The 17,418-nt window shown below is 37.5% G+C and overlaps 1 protein-coding gene across 1 annotated transcript in view; it reads left to right on the top strand.

Moving 5' to 3' along the window:
• Nucleotides 1–14,205, top strand: part of LOC107589332 (transmembrane protein 266) — an 89,370-nt gene extending 75,165 nt beyond the window's left edge. Inside the window, exons 7-12 of the mRNA XM_016277744.1 lie at nt 968–1,106; nt 5,830–5,945; nt 9,056–9,248; nt 12,179–12,241; nt 12,967–13,229; nt 13,356–14,205. Coding sequence (XP_016133230.1) covers nt 968–1,106; nt 5,830–5,945; nt 9,056–9,248; nt 12,179–12,241; nt 12,967–13,229; nt 13,356–13,739 — 1,158 coding nt within the window. The 3' untranslated portion in view covers nt 13,740–14,205. The remainder of the gene's footprint in view (nt 1–967; nt 1,107–5,829; nt 5,946–9,055; nt 9,249–12,178; nt 12,242–12,966; nt 13,230–13,355) is intronic.
• Nucleotides 14,206–17,418: the final 3,213 nt, after the last annotated feature.

The raw sequence follows: 17,418 nt of genomic DNA, 5'->3' as shown, positions 1-17,418 counted from the left end.
ATATGTATATATATATATATATATATATATATATATATATAGGTGCGCACACACTTAAACATATATGAATTTTGTATAATAGAAATAATGGATAAAATAATAAATATATTTATAATTTATAATAAATAGTGTGTGTATGTATAGAAAATATTTATTCATGTCCACCAAATAAATAAATAAAAGGTCATTTTTATTTCACATTTGTTTTTCTGAGGAAAATGGGAGATATAAACACAGAATTGAAATTCTGTGTGTGGGGGGGGGGGGGGGGGGGGGGTGTTGTGTGTGTGTGCGGGGGGTGGCCGGCAGGGGAAAAGGAGAACAAGAGAAAGGGAGACATCCATCATCCGATTCTCCTTCCATTACACACACAAACACACCTGTCTCTCTTCATCTGTCAATCTGTGTCTGTCTGTTCCGCAGCAGCCCTCAGGTGTGTGTGTGTGTGTGTGTGCGCGTGTGTGTGCGTGTGCGTGTGCGTGTGTGTGTGTGTGTGTGTGTGTGTGTGTGTGTGTGTGTGTGTGGAACTGAGAATAAAAAATAAAGGTAATTGTGACTTTTTATCTTACAATTCTGACTTTTCTCAAAGTTGCAAGTTTATAACTCTCACATTTTTTTCCACAAAAAAAAAGTGTTTATATCTTGCGATTTTGAGTTTATATCTTGCAGTTCCGAGGACTGTAATATATAAACTCATTGCAACAGAAAAGTCAGAAATATGAGGAAAAAGTGCATGGATTATTTTTTTTTTCATGGTGTAAACTGGCCTTCATAATTTATTAAATAATACATACATTTTGAATTTATTTCAAATGTATTAAATAAAAGATAGTTAGTATGGTGTGTTATTAAGTTGAGTTTCTACATTAGAGCATTCCCAGGTGTGTAACAGCCCATAGTATTAAATACACTTTTACATGTTACAAGCTGAAAGACATATGATAGTTTGTTGTTGTTTTTTAATTAGGTATTTGACGGTGCTGTGATTGTACTCTCTCTGGCCCCAATGGTGGCCTCCACGGTGGCTAACGGCCCCAGCAGCCCCTGGGACGCCATCAGCCTCATCATCACCCTCCGCATCTGGAGAGTCAAGAGAATCATTGACGGTAACACACCATTCACACGCTCTCCCGCTCAATCTTTTCTGACACTGTCTTTTAAAAAAATTATATATACATATATATATATATACATACATACATTGTTGGGTAAGTTACTCAAAAAAAGTAATCCACTACAAATTACTAATTACTTATTTAAAATTGTAATTTGATTACCTTACTGATTACTGCATTTAAAAAGTAATCAGATTACTAATTATAATTACTTTACTTTGAAGTTACTTTCAAGTTTGCTTTACTTTTCAAGTTATTAAACCTAAAAAATACACTACAAAGTGAAACTGACGTAACGTCTCCGTTCCCTCCTTCAGGGAACGAGGGTTACACAAGTAACCTAGACGTTCTTTCGTTCATTTAATATTGAAGTATTATTTGTGTACACTCGCAATATCAACAAAACTTGCGCTTTCTGCATTCTCAGCCTCCGCGAATATCTTCCTGAAATGAGTCACTAAAATGAACGAAAAGGACATGAGAAATTATATCCAAAGAAAGCTTGAAGTGTCTATTTTGAAATGAAGTAAGTCATGTCAAAAACAAATATTCAAATATTCTCTGATAAAATAATTCGTATGAAACCAACGCGAGGTTTCCCGTCTAAACTCACCTAGAATTTGGTCACACCCACGCACATCGCGCGCTATAAGATGATCGTCCACGCGAAACCAGGCTTGAGATGCGCAAACATGTAAACGTCCACTTCACCTCCGTAAACAAAGAAAGATTCAAGTTCATCTCGGCTACTTTTCGTTTTTGGAAGAAGACGCGCTGTGAGGAATAAGCCTCGAATAAGCCTCGATGCGACGCTTAATCCAGCGGAGGATCTCATTCTGATGAGTCATTTATTTTTACTTATATTAGTGTTACTGTGACATAAACTTGTACACATTCACTTGTTGAACTTTTCCCAAACTATAATGCCAGACTAAAATATGTAAAATTGAATGCAACATTTTGAAATATGATAGGCAACCTTTCATTGCATCTAGTTGTAGGACTCATCTGCATTTTAGCTTGCATTCTCCATGATTTATTAAAGGGCATACTGACACGCAAAACATGATACACTGCATTTGTAACTTAAGTAACCTAATTTTATTGACATTAGTAACTGCAATCAAATTACATACATTTAAAATGTAACGCATTACATTACTGCGTTACCAGGAAAAGTAATTCGAATACATTAACGCATTATACCCAACTCTGTATATGTAATATATATATATATATATATATATATATATATATTTGTTTTCTTTATACGCAAAACATGATACACTGCATTTGTAACTTAAGTAACCTAATTTTATTGACATTAGTAACTGCAATCAAATTACATACATTTAAAATGTAACGCATTACATTACTGCGTTACCAGATTCGAATATTCGAATACATTAACGCATTATACCCAACTCAGTATATGTAATATATATATATATATATATATATATATATATATATATTTGTTTTATTTATTTATTTATTTACTAAATGTAAATATATTTGACCTTTAAACACTTAAAGAGAGTGTTAATGTAAAAGCATTAGCTAATTCAGCTGATTAATTGTATTAGCTGTTGTCCTGTCCGGCCCAATGAGTGTGAGTTATGATAGACGTTCTCACATGCGCTGCTGCTGCCAGCGTTGGTCTTATTAAAATTCTAATTGATTCAGAGTCTTTTGTCTGTGCAGAGAGGAGCATAATGTCCATAATGTCTCAGCACAGGTTCTGTTTATGCAAGTGTATTCGTGGTCGATGGCTGGGGCAGGTCACCCTCATTCTCACTAAACATCATTGAGCTGTTGAGCACAGCGCCGTCAGACACATGAACACTGCCGATGACAACAAACAACTGTCCCAGTGCTGAGATCCAATAGCGCATCACAGAACCAGCTCTGAGTTTAATATAAAAGTCATAATAAATGAAATACATCAGTGCAAGCAGTGTTGTTATTGATAAATAAAACTGTTAAAAATAGTTTTTGGTCATTAAAATACAGCTGAAATAATGTACAATACAATGAAAATTAGAAATGTTGCTTCGGAAACTAACTACTAAAGTACTAGAATTATGTAAACTGAAATAAATAATATAAATAATAACGCTTGACCCCAAAGAAAAAATTGACAAAAGCACGTAAGATTTACTAAAACTTAAACTAAAATGAAAACTGAAAATATGAAAATAAAAGCCATTTCAAAATATTAATAAAAACTATAGTTGTACATAAATAATACTAAAATTACTCTGGATACAATAATCTAAAATATTGATGCAATATCATGATATACCAAGAACAGTTGTTTTAGACTAAGTTGCAAAAATAATCATGAATATGGCATCAGTATGCAGCACAGCCAATCATAAAAGAGGTCATTAACATATAGAAATGTTAAAGGTACAGTAGTAAACTACTTTAAGTTAAAGCTTGAACTATTTAATGACATTTTAATTGCAATTAATAGTTTTGTTCTTTTTTTATCATTTAAAAATACTTTTAAATTATAATAATTTAAACATAAATTTTAAATCTATTTTGTCTATGCTTAATATGAATCTAAAGTGCTTGCGTGCCTCCATCTGTGCCTTTTCTATTAAAATCTACATTTATATTGCTTTGTGCTTGCGTTTTTGTCTATTCTGCCTGTCTGTTTGCATATATATCTTATCTTTCCCCTCTCCTTCGTGGTTTATTATGTGCAAGCTGTAAGAATTGTGTATGTTTTCATGTGTGTTCATACGCCTCAAGATTTGAATTTGAGAGAGTGCACTGTCGGCAAAAAAAAAGAAACAGCTGAATACGGTCATTACACTTTACACAGTGTTTGATACGGCAGTAGAATGCTGCAGTTATATAATCTGAACCCTGAGAAATGAAGGAGAAATAAAAGCTGATATTTGACACAGACACACTGACCAATTAACATTCATGAGCTCAAGTCTCACTGCCAGTCTGATCCAGTTCTACGCCACCCTGTGGTTGTACCATGATGTACACACAGCAGGGCGTAAATGCACCATGCCATGCTGAACTTTTGAAAAGACACCAGCGCATGGTTAGATTTACTGAGGGTTAGTTGCTGAGATGTGCTTTATTTTAATTGCATATATAATTTTATAGTAGTTAGCCATTTTTATTGATTTTTTATTTTTTCAATTCCTAAGGAATTTTAGGAACTCAATTAAGTCTCCTGAGCTATAAAATAGCAGCCTTCTGAACATTAAAATGTACCTGAGTTTTAGAGAGATTGTGCATATTAAATCCCACTCATTTTTTATTTAAGTACATTTAAATAGATCTACAAATATTTATTTAAAATAATATATCACAATCCTAAAAAACTGAATGTACGGAGAGTGTTGTGGTACTGAGTAACACATTGCAACGCAGCAAAGCATGCTGGGAGTTCTGCCGGCAGATGGTACCAGTGTGAGAAGAGTCTAATTGATATGGAGAGCGAGTGGATGATAAGAGGGGTCATGTGGCTATGGCTTTATTAAGAGCCAACAGCAGAGAGCAGAGCAGCACAATCCCAGCCCAGTCTGAGAAATCAACCTCACACGACGCTCATGACAGATCATGGAATATGAGGCAAAAATTGGCTCTCCGCTTAGGCGTGGATGGAGGTGATGTTAGCATTTGGCGGCATTGAATGTTTGCAGAAAACAATTAGCAGTTTATCTAAGCTACCCATTGTGTGTTAAACCTGTTAACATTTGATCAGCTGTTTTACAGTATTTTTATTTAAATGTATTCTGTGTGATCTTTTCAAATAAATGCAGTCTGTTCAAATAATTGGATAATATTATTTGAATTTAAATATTATATTATGATAATATTGTATTCATTTATTTATACATAAATAATATAAATAGAATATTTTATTGTTTTATTTGAATTCAACATATAATTCAACCAGATTAAAAACTGTCTCACTTTTATGTGTAATTTTTTTTAATTTTATTTTATTTTTTTAGAAGTATTGTGATGGTATCATGGGCAATGATGATATCAGAATGTTATACAGTACCATGGTATTGAAAATGAAAATGAAAATTAATTTACCATTGTATTTGGATTGTACTCTGAGTTACTTCCCAGAATACAAGGTACGGGTGCTACTTTTTGATATTTGTAATATCTGTGGTATTCAGAGTTACTTTGCACAAAAGAAATGACTGATTAAAAGCTAGCCTATTCATTTATTTTGAAAGAAAAAACCTTAACACGTTTATTTAGCAATGACCATTTAAATTGTGAAATTAAAGACAGATAAAAGAAAAAAATAAGACTGAAAACAATTCCTATTTCCAAAGGAAAAAAAATCTTTTGAATTTTCTCTTCATCAAAAAAATGTGTCATGGTTTCTAGAAAAATATGAAGCAGCACAACTGTTTTCAACACTAATAATAATAATACATTTCTTGAGCATCAAATCAGCATATTAGAATGGTTTAGTAATGATGCTGAAAATTCAGCTTTGATCACAGGAATAAAATACATTTGAAAATATATTCAAATAGAAAACAGTTATTTTAAGTTCTATTTTAAATGCTGCTTTGTTGAGCATCAGAGATTTCTTTTCAAAACAAAAACTTGCCAACCCCAAACTTTGCTCAAAAAGGATGCGAGTATTTGAGAGGATCAACCAAAAAGAAAACATTGTCCTTTACTCTGCTGTTTTGTTTCTCTTCTGTAGCGTACGTGCTGCAGGTGAAGGTGGAGATGGAGCTGGAGATCCAGCAGTATGAGAAGACCAAAGCTGTGAGGGAGGAACAGCTGGAGAGACTCACACAGATCTGTCAGGAACAGGCCGTGAGTGATGAACTAACCCTGCACTCCTCTCTCACATTTACATCACCAAAATAAAACAAGAAGTACATATCTCGTGCCAGTGGCACTCACCTTGACAGTAGCTTTGTAATAACTCACGAGTGTAAGTTGTGCTTTAAAGGAATAGTTCACCCAAAAATAAAAATGTATTCTCCCTCGGGTCATCCAAGATGTAGATGAGTTCATTCCTTCATCAAGCACTGGCAGAAAGCGCTTGAGAAACAGTGTCTCTTCCGCGGCTCGGTATGCTTTCGACTAATTTTTTTTAGTCTCGAGCAAGAGACTGTACGACATTCACGTTACATGATTTGACTGATTTTTACATAGAAAGGGCGACAGCGCACCGCATTAAAAGAAATGATCATTCATGTTTTCATAACCGCTGACCAAATTCAAAGACAAAACTAAAATTAAATCATCTTTGAGAGCAAGGGGGCCCCCTGGTGTTTCGGGGGCACTACGCAGCTTGCGTATAGGGAGGATCGGCTTTGCTCTGCAGTGAATGGGTGCCGTCAGAATGAGAGTCCAAACAGCTGATAAAAACATCACAAGTAATCCACACCACTCCAGTCCATCAGTTAACATCCTTTGAAGTGAAAAGGTGTGTGTTTGCAACAAACAAATCCATCAAGACATTTTTAATTACAAACAAGTCCTCTATCCTCAATATTGTTTCTCCAGTGAAAAAGTTAATCTTGTCTGAATCAGGAGAGAAATATGCACAGATCAAGCATCATTTACAAGCAAAAACAGTTCTAAACAAATATGTTGTGGATTCTGATGTGAGAAGACAATAGGAGATGGACATTTTCACTGGAGGATGCGATGTTGTTGATTAAGGACTCATTGTTTGACTGGTTTGCTGTGGTTCGAATTAGAACTATTTTAATGAAAACAGTTGATTTTGCTTCTTACAAACATGCAGCTTTTCACTTCACAAGACGTCGTCTTGAAATGATGTACTGGAGTGGTGTGGATTATTGTGAGGTTTTTATCAGCTGTTTGGACTCTCATTCTGACGGCACCCATTCACTGCAGAGGATCCACTGGTGAGCAAGTGAAGTAATGCTAAATATTACCAAATCTGTTCAAATGAAGAAACCAACTCATTTACATCTTGGGTCCCCTGAGGGCAAATGTTCAGCCAATTTTCATTTTTGGGTGAACTATTCTGTTATAACATCTTTATTTATTATTTTGTCCCCTCTGTGAGGTTTTTATCAGCTGTTTGGACTCTCATTCTGACGGCACCCATTCACTGCAGAGGATCCACTGGTGAGCAAGTGAAGTAATGCTAAATATTACCAAATCTGTTCAAATGAAGAAACCAACTCATTTACATCTTGGGTCCCCTGGGGGTAAATGTTCAGCCAATTTTCATTTTTGGGTGAACTATTCTGTTATAACATCTTTATTTATTATTTTGTCCCCTTTCCAAAGGTTTTTCCATAATTCCATCATCATGTTGCACTGTGTATTTCTCCAGCCAGAGGGCAGCACTCTGACACACAATCAAATTTGACTTCAATTCATCTGCTCAGTAACACAGCGCCTGTAATCGCCTATAAATGTTTATTTATTTGTTTTTTATTGATCAGATTTTATCAGTTATTAACATGTTATTACAATTTTACCACTTTAGAGTCACCTTAAAAAGTGATTTTAAACCATCTATTTTGTTTGTCTGTTCAGAATGTTATGCCACTCGTATCCTCAGATTCTGCTGTGTGTGAATTGTGTCTCAACAGCACAATTCATCCTGAATATCCCCCATATTTTTAACCACACCAAGCTCATGCTTCATTTCTGATCGGGTCTCGGCGGATGATGCAAACTCACGTTTCAAGCTGCAATCCAACCCAGCGTATTACATAAAACAGTCACGTGACCCGTCCAGACTGTCCTGGGCCCAGCAGACAGATAACACAGACAGGGATCAATGCACGCCACTGAAATACACAATTCACCCTCGATGTGTTTCTGTTGTTCTTCTCCTTCGGGAAGAAGACAGATAAGACTGATAGAAATGTCTTGTTGGGAGCTGATCTGAGAGCTGTCGATATCAGCGCAGCGGCCCTGAGAACAGTAGAGCTCATTATGTCGAGTGTGTGGACATTGATTCAACAAATAAAGCATATTGGTTAGAGTTACAATGTTGCAAGGAGATCCATTTCAGTGTGTTTATGATATAAATTATAGATAATGATTTGTAATACTGCCAGTAATCAATATGTTTGATAAATTAAATGACTATAACTTTAATCAAAATTATACTTAGAATAATAGCTATAATTATACTTTATAATTTAAGAGCTATAATCTTCTTAGATTGTGGGGTTTTCCAAAATGGATACTCCTAAAATTTAGATAGCAAGGTAACAAATAAACAATTAAATTAATCTGGAGTTTGTAATCTAATTTAAACAAACAAAAACAACAAAATAAGACATTAAAAATAAAAGATTCTACACTATTTGTAGATCACTAATCAAATAAGCTAAATTTTGCCTTTGAATAAAAGGTTAGATCTCCTTGTTTACGTTGAAATCAAGCTGATTTAGTCATATTATTATTTTGTAATATGAATAAAATCTGTTAACTAAGACTTTCAATTTAGTGGAGTTTCTTGACTAAACATATTTTACTTTTACATTATCCCCCGGTTTCACAGACAAGGCTTAAACCTAATCCCAGACTAAAATGTAAATCTGAGCTGTTTCAACTGAAAGAAACTTGCACTGACTGATCTTAAAACATGTCAGTGCCTTTGTTTTGTCTTAAGATGCACAGCAGTAATGCTTTTTTCTAAGGCATGTTTATAAAAATTACTTAAATGTCCTAATTGAACTATGGCCTAATCCTGGTTTAGGCTAAGCCCTGTCTATGAAACCAGGCCTACTGTATATGTACCAGCTTATAATGACAGCAAATTAAATTACTAAAATAAAAATATTCAAAAATGTACTGTTTATATATTCAGATATTATACATATATATATATACACAGCTCCCAATTAACAGCATTGCAACTGCTGCAGAGGAATCAGTGCAGTCAGTAAATCAGTCTCGGTCTGTCTTCTTGTTTTGGGCAGTTTGAGATCAGGCAGTTGAGGGCTCACCTGGCACAGCAGGATTTGGATCTGGCCGCTGAGCGTGAGGCCGCCATGCAGATCCATCATGTGTGGGGCAAACAGAGCAGCAGCTTCCAGGAAATAGACGGCCTGGGACCCGCTGGATCTGACAACGAGTGCCGCGGCAACACCAGAGAGCCCAGACCTCCTCCAGGTACCCAGACCGGTCCTATCTCTAACCAGCCCAGATCTATCTATCTATCCACCATTCTGAAGGTTCAAATGAATACTTACATTCAGCAAGGATGCATTAAATTGACCAAATGTGAGCGTAAAGATGTTTACACTGTTACAAAGTATTTCTATTAGTTCTTTTGAACTTTTATTCATCAAAAATCATGAAAATCAGTGTGGATTCCACAAAAAAAATATTAAGCAGCACAACTGTTTTCAACATTGATTATAAAAAATAAATGTTTCTTGAGCTGAAAATCATTATATTAGAATGATTTCTGAAGGATCATGTGACACTGGAGACTGGAGACTAATGATGCTGAAAATTCAGCTTTGACAAGAAAAAAATTACATTTAAAAATATATTCAAATAGAAAACAGTTATTTTAAATTGTATTAATATTTCACAGTATTCATATTTTTACTGTATAAATGCAGTCTTGGTGAGCATTAGAGACTTCTTTCAACAACATTTAAAAAATCTTACCAACCCCAAACTTTTGAACATGATATATACTGTATATATATATATGTGTGTGTATGTGTGTATGTGTGTGTGTGTGTGTGTGTGTGTGTGTGAAGAGTTCAAATGCAAAAGCCTCCAAGTGGCATTAGAAATGTTCTTCTAAAATGAGCATTTTTTTTCAGGCTCCTGTGTTTATATTCAGTTATTTCACTTTAATGGCAATGAAAAGAACCTATTCATTGCCGTTAAAGTGAAATTACTGAACCTAATTATTATATATATATATTTTTTTAAATAGAACCAGTCCCACACAGTCATATATTTTAAATTGTGAATAAACATTACATTATTTTTATTGAATTATTTTAAGTTTTAACTTATTTAATAAATATATAGTTAATATAAAATATAACTATTTTTACTGTATTTGTGGACAAATAAATGTATCCTTGGTGAACAGACTTTATTCAAAATATACTGTATATATATTTTTTTAATCTTACCAACCCTAAACTTCTGAATATAATATATATATATATATATATATATATATATATATATATATATATATATACATACATACACACACACAATATTAAATTAAATGGCTACAGTTCAGTGATTCAGAGGTACCTGCTTCTCCTCCTTAAATCAGCCCAACCTCTGAACACAGACAACAACATCCCTTCAGTATTTACTGTGACAGTACAAGCAGGACAGATCGTATGATATCCCATTATAACAGACTGCTATAATGTTCCCCACATGTCAGGTCACATTGGGATCTGTCTGGCAGCAGTACAGCTGTTACACACACAGGCTGCTCTGTGCATTGGGTCTTGTTCCTCCTGAAAGAGTATTCAACTATGGCACAAACATCTGTTCCTTTAACCTGAAAACCCCCACAATGGTCCTCATGCAAGCCACACTTCATCCCCCAGAGGATTGTGGGAAATGTGGGCACCAGGAGCCAGCCCGTGGCTTTTTCCTCTAAATGACACGTGGACAGAAATGCTGTCAAAGCGCAGGCCGACCCCTGGAGACAGAAGAGCGAAGGAGAGGAGACAGAGTGACGGTTGCCCGAGGGCTCGGATCTTAGCGGCCATATTTTATATTTGGCACCTCAAAGACATATAACACAGGAGTTAGATGTGTTTAAGCACCGAAGACAAAGACGCAGAAAATATAAGAGCTGCTGAGTGATCTGTTTTTATAGAGCTGCTTTTTGAAGTTGAGGCCGCTACCTGTCAGAGTTCAGCCAGAGCGAGGGCTCTTTTATCTCCGCTGTGGTTCGTTTGAGAATTGACTGCGTCGAGCCGAGTGACCACACAGAGATACTGCGTGACACGATCATGTTGAATCATCGCTCTCAAAGTCTGCTTAGTTTCAGAAACCGGATTCCTGAAATACTGGATGGAAACGAGTTACAAAGACAACTAGTTCATAAAATGATTACGTTTTGACAGTGTAAAATTCAAAGCCAGCAGAACAGAGCTGAACGCGGTTTTGTTTAAAAAATAAATGTAACATTTTGTGACATTTTAGAACGAGAAAAAATGCTGACGAGGTTAGAAAAATAAACTTTTCTATGAAAACATTTTGCTTTCCACTTAAATGTGTCTTGTTTTAAGGATGTTTGGCTTTTAACCAGAAAACAAGGCACAAATAATTATTTTTTCTCAGTGCAAGACATTAGGATAGACTTCAGAGCTCACATATGTATTCTAGTTATTATCTTTGTGTGGCATATTACATGTCAAAACTTCACCCTAAACAATACCAACTATACAATTTTACCAAAAGCAATGCTTACAATTGCAAATTGTAGAAAGTACAATTTATTTTTTGAGAAATGTAGTTTTACTCTCTTTCCCTGGGAGAAGTAAAAACGTGTGTACTCGTCTTCATCCTCATGTGTTATTTATATTCGGCTGTGATTGTCTTCCTGGTGTTTTAGTCGGCTGCCCATCTCCTCCCGAGCCTCCGTTTGATGAATATTTCAAACAGTAAAAATGAATTTAAAAAGGCGCAGTGAGTTGGGTCTCGTCTCCAGAGATGTGCGGATGGCACTTAAGAGTGCAGTCGACTCCTCGCTCTGCCAAGCAGATCATAAGACCTTCTACCCAGCCGATGACCTCCGCTGCATCTACAGCCACAGCCACGTCAGACAGCCTCTTTTTGGGTCAGGAGGCCAAGCAGCAGATAAGGGTGGCCAAAATCAGAACGTTAATGCGTTGCTTACACTGTAGCACACTTCACTACATAGTGATTCATAAACGTTCTCCTGTTATAAAGCAGTGAAATGAGAAAAATTATCAGAAAACCTTTTACATTTCAAATGTATTTATTTTTAAAGGGGGAAAAATTATGTTTCTATGTTTTTTGGTTTTGGGTCGTTAAATCGCAGTGTTGTGATTGACATTGATTTGTTTTGTTTTCTTCAGAGAGTGTCGTTCAGGATGATATGAATAACTACATCAGTCAGTATTACAGTGAGCCAAGTAGCGGTAAGTTCTTTAGTTTTTTTTGCCTATTATTTAGATTGAGCTATGCTTATAATATTTGCATATTTATTGCCAAATGTATCCTTTAGATACACTGCAAACAATTGCTTACATGCATTGGATACATACATCCAAAATATTAGTTGACTGATACAAGTTTTTCATCGGCTGATGCCAATATTTAGAGGGCAAGGTGGATCATGGGACATAACATGTTGGTATATACAGTATATGTAATATATTTGCATAGTGAAGTATGCAAGTATATAATAAAATAAAAAAAATAGGCAAATGAGATGTAAAAAAAATGAAATTAAACATTTGTGCAATATTTACGTGAAATCAGTGTTATTTTAGTATGATTAAGATACTATTATAATTTGTATTAATAGAGTATAATAATAGTCAGAGTTTTAGTCATTTTGTTGTGTTCATAATTTTTTGTTGTTTTTTATGTGTATATATATATAAGATTATTTTTTGCTTTAAATTTAGTTTCAGTTTTAGTTATCTATAATAACCCTGCTTGAAATTCCCTCAAATATTCCATAAAATCCATCGACAAGGCAGTCTGAAGATTACACGCCATTGTTCAATCAAGTACGGTAATCATTTGATCTCAAAATGCCAAAAGGTCTGGCTAATGTATCAGTTGACCACTGGCACTGATGCTTAAATATTTAGGATGGCACTCATTCACTAAGTTATACTATCTGTTATACACACAGACATCGGGGTGCCCGACCCTGGTGCACGTGTCATAACCACAGCAGCCATCGATGTCCACCTTCCTACCAACCCCAACCAGTTGCCGCCTTCCCTCGTCAGTGCTGACGGCCCAGGCAGTGGCCAGGAGCGCACGGGCAGCTCTGTAAGTGAAGCGTCCAGCACGACCATGTCCCGGTCCAGCTGCAGCTTCACAGCCCGGCAGCACAGCGTCAGCAGCCACACGTTGGGCTCCACAACTGACTGTAGTTCTACCGTACGGGAGGCCTCCACCTCCGACTACAGCAGCACGACCATGTCCCGGTCCAGCTGCAGCTTCACAGCCCGGCAGCACAGCGTCAGCAGCCACACGCTGGGCTCCACAACTGACTGTAGTTCTACCGTACGGGAGGCCTCCACCTCCGACTACAGCGGCCAACGCTGCTGCCCTCCTCCGTACTGCAGCCCTTTGACCCTCGGCACACAACCGGGTGTCCACGTCCCCAGCGCAGTGGTCAAAGAGCTGCTCTATTCCCTGTCTGAGGACTCCTGCATGGCGCAAAAAGGCAGGGTGGACCCAGTCAACCTTAAATTGCCCAGTCCGGCAGGGTCTGTGAAGGCCAGTCCGGAACTGGAGCACAGGGTGAACATATACAACAAGAGAAACCAGGAAAGTCAGGGCGTATTCCAGACCAAGCCACTAATTCACCTGCAGGGGACTGAGCCATCTCTGGAGGAGAAGTACAGGCTTATGGAGCCAGCAGATACTCCACTGAGCCATATACCGGACACATAGAGCATGACGTTTGGGACGGTGACCACCAACACCAGCTGAAGCAGCCTCTCTCTATATAGCTTACTCACTGGCTGTGTCGGAAACATGAAAAATTATGCCTTCACTGACAGTATCCCAAGGTAGGAAGACATCAAGGCATATCCGATTCTAGTGACTAACCAAGTAGTTTCAGAGGCAGTGTAAATGGCTCTATGCCAGCACTGCTTCTGGTGAGCCACCTTCCTGCAGAATTCAAGTCCAAATCTGCTCCAACACACCTTCCCGTAGTTTTCAAGTAATCCAGAACATCTTGGTTGGTTGGTTCAGGTGTGTTAACTCTCCAAAGCTCTCCAAGGTAACTCTCCAAAAGCAGGGTTAGCTACCCCTGCTTGTTTTTGCAAGATTAATAGGAGTTGCCTTGTCACAAATTCTAGGCCAGGGGTGGCCATTGTCGGTCCTAGAGAGCCACAATCCTGCAGAGTTCAGCTCCAACCCTAATCAAACACACCTGAAGAAGCTAATCAAGGTCTAAGGGTTACTAGAAAGCTACAGGCAGGTGTTTTTATCAAGATTGGAGCAAAACTCTGCAGGAATGCAGGTCTCCAGGACTGACGTTGGCCACCCCTGTTCTAGGCAAAAGTCATAAAGTTGTATTCCAGCCTTAAGTTTCTGTCAGACTCTGCAGGATGGTGGCTGTAAACGAGCTGGATTGGACAACCCATTAACCATTTCAGATGGCCATTGTGATATTTACACCAGTGTTTCTTCAACCATGATCTTGAAAGTACAACAATAGACATTTTTTAACTCCTCTTAATCAAACACACCAACTCATCAGCTCCTTAATAGAGACAACAACACCTGAAATAGATCAGTCAGGTTAAGATATCCAAAATGTGTACTGTTGGTGTGCATCCAATGCGTCTACTAGCAGCATAACTTGTTCACTATTTGGTGTGCCCCTACTACTGAAATGCCTCCATTTGGTTGATACATTGGACATATCTTTCCCCGTCTATGATATCCCAACAACTGGTTCAGTGGTTACTTGAAAAGTGACTGATGGATCAGTTAAAAGAATTAATTTATAAATATTTACAAAGAAATAGGTGGGAATTGGTCAGATCTGAGGATATAGGGTTTTTGAAGCCCGTCTAAAACCTTAGGCCACGGTTCCTCAAATCCGGCCATGGAGGGCCACTGGCCTGCAGAGTTTAACTCCAACTCTTTTTTTTTAAAGGGTTCATGTGATGTTGCTAAAAATTTATTTGGTGTATTTGGTGTAATAAAATGTGTTTATGCGTTTTAAGGTTAAAAAACACATTATTTTCCACATACTGTACATTATTGTTTCTCCTCTATGCACCGCCTATTTGAAACGTGTCGATTTTTACAAAGCTCATCGTTCTGAAAAGTGAGGTGTGCTCTGATTGGCCAGCTATCCAGAAGTAGTTTCGGCAGCAACAATACTACAGCGAGAATAAAAGTTACCCCGCCTTTCTTTGCATGAACATTTGGGCGGCATTATGCAAATCATCCCACATCGTGACGTAGACATGTGGGGGCGTATTAGAACGAGCTGTTTTTGGTAGGTGTGGTTGACTCTTAACTTTTATAAAGAATATCTCTTTGGATTTGAGACTTTAGTCTTTGCAACTTTACAGATCTTCTTTATGCACCAAGAGCTTGTAACACTCCAAAGAGAAAGGAAAGGAAAAATTAAAATCGCATCATATGACCCCTTTAAGATTTATTTTTGGTGTTTTTGCCTTTTTATTAGGATAGGCCAGTATTTAAGATAGGAAACTAATTGGGGGAGAGAGAGGGGGACGGGATCGGGAAAGGTCTGTGCCGGGACTCAAACTCGGGACACCTGAAGCGCAACGGCACTATATGTCAGCGCACTGCCCACAAGGCTAAAAAATTACTAGTAGTTGAGTTTGATCAGGGTTTGAGCTAAACTCTTCAAGGCAGTAGCACTCCAGGTACAGATTTGAGGAACCTGCCTTAAGGGGTACCTTCATCCAAAAACTTTGAGTCATTGGGCAGCAGTTTCTTGTTTCGGACACAGCCAATCTGTCTTTCTCTTTCTGTGTCAAACAGCACTATGATACTCTCTCCCAGGTTTCATGTTCTCAGAAAGGGGCACAGGAAGTGACATGAGGATTATGCTGTCTGCTACCCGCCTCATGCAACGTTCCTCCTTACAGATGCACATTTCTCTTTCTCTCTCTCACTCCAACTCTGCAAGAGCACTTGAACTGTGTCACTCCTGCCAAAATTGCACAAACTTCCAAGGAGTCAGGGTGAGGTACTTTGGGAGCCATCATTGGAAGATCCTTCAGGAATTTCAGTGTGTCTGTTGGGCGAGTGGTGTATGAAACCAGCAAAAACACTCTTTTAGACGGTAGACCAATATTGGAGTGTGGCTGGAAGACTTATCACATGTTCTCATTCAGGGTGGCGTGGGAGGGAGTTTTCAATTTGGCGATTTATTTGTACGAAATGTAACTGACACACAATGTCCAGTCCTTTTCCCCCAAAGCTGCAGGGTTACATTTGATCCGTACACCTGGTAGTAAGATGTGTTTTTGATCGAATGCCAAGTGGACAAAGCTACGTACAGGTGTAAACAGGATCTGAAACTTTTTGAGCGAGTCCACTTTTGACCACATCCAGAGGTAGTCTATGGGCCTGTTTACACCTGGTCACTTCATGCGTTTTCTCTGATTGGATAGCTATCTGATTTGTTAAAACAGTTTCATTCACACTTGGCAACATAAATGTCTCACGCTTTATGCAAATTTAATTTGAGTTCACGTCAACGAAAGCAACAGATATGCACTGCATTTTATTCATCCTCAGCTAATTTCAAAATCAAAGTCTGCAACCGGAGAGAACGTGTCATTAGCACTGGAAAGAAATGTTAGGCTAACTACGTTTAATGAAAATGATTGTGTGTTGAACATCTGCGACTTACTTTAAGTTTCATTGTTTGCTGAAGAGATACTCAGATACTCATCCACGGCGATGCGTGTTGCATTAGCGTTGTCATAGCTGTCTATAACATGTTGTTTGGCCTACAACTAGCTCTTACACGTTTATCATTTTGCGAAGAGTAAAATTTACATGTGTAGTTTCATCAACCAGATGCATTTACACTTCTCCAGTTTCATCTGGAATGAGTCCCAGACCACCTCCAGTAGTTTGAGTGATCGGATTTAAATCCGTTTTGAAAGCATTTCGGAGGGCATTTACACGATCAACAGCATTCCTATTAAAGATAATGCATGAAGTGACCAGGTGTAAACAGGCCCTAAAGCGCATTCGACTGGATTACTTTTGTAAATGCGTTCAAACATCCACTAAAGACCTTCTCCTCTCTGCCTGCTGACTGAATTCTTAAACATGACGGGACACGTCATTGAATCATGTAAGCCAGCTTTGCCGTCTGAAATCGTAGGTTCACTTTTAAGGGGAAAAATGTAAAAAGCACAATATTCTCTTAGCAGTCCTGATTCTAACCAAGCCACAGTGTTTGGCGTAGTCTTGGGCCTATCAGAACATAAACGAAAGCTGCTGCTCGGCTCCATTTTCTGTTGTCTCATTTTGCATTCCCATATAAATTGCGCAAGCTTATTTCACAATATTAGATTGAAAGATCAAAGAAAACCCATATATATATATATATATATATATA

This window comes from Sinocyclocheilus grahami, unplaced genomic scaffold (assembly GCF_001515645.1).
Source record: "Sinocyclocheilus grahami isolate Dianchi unplaced genomic scaffold, SAMN03320097.WGS_v1.1 scaffold115.1, whole genome shotgun sequence".
NCBI lineage: Eukaryota > Metazoa > Chordata > Actinopteri > Cypriniformes > Cyprinidae > Sinocyclocheilus > Sinocyclocheilus grahami.
This window is presented reverse-complemented; position numbering and strand designations above follow the sequence as displayed.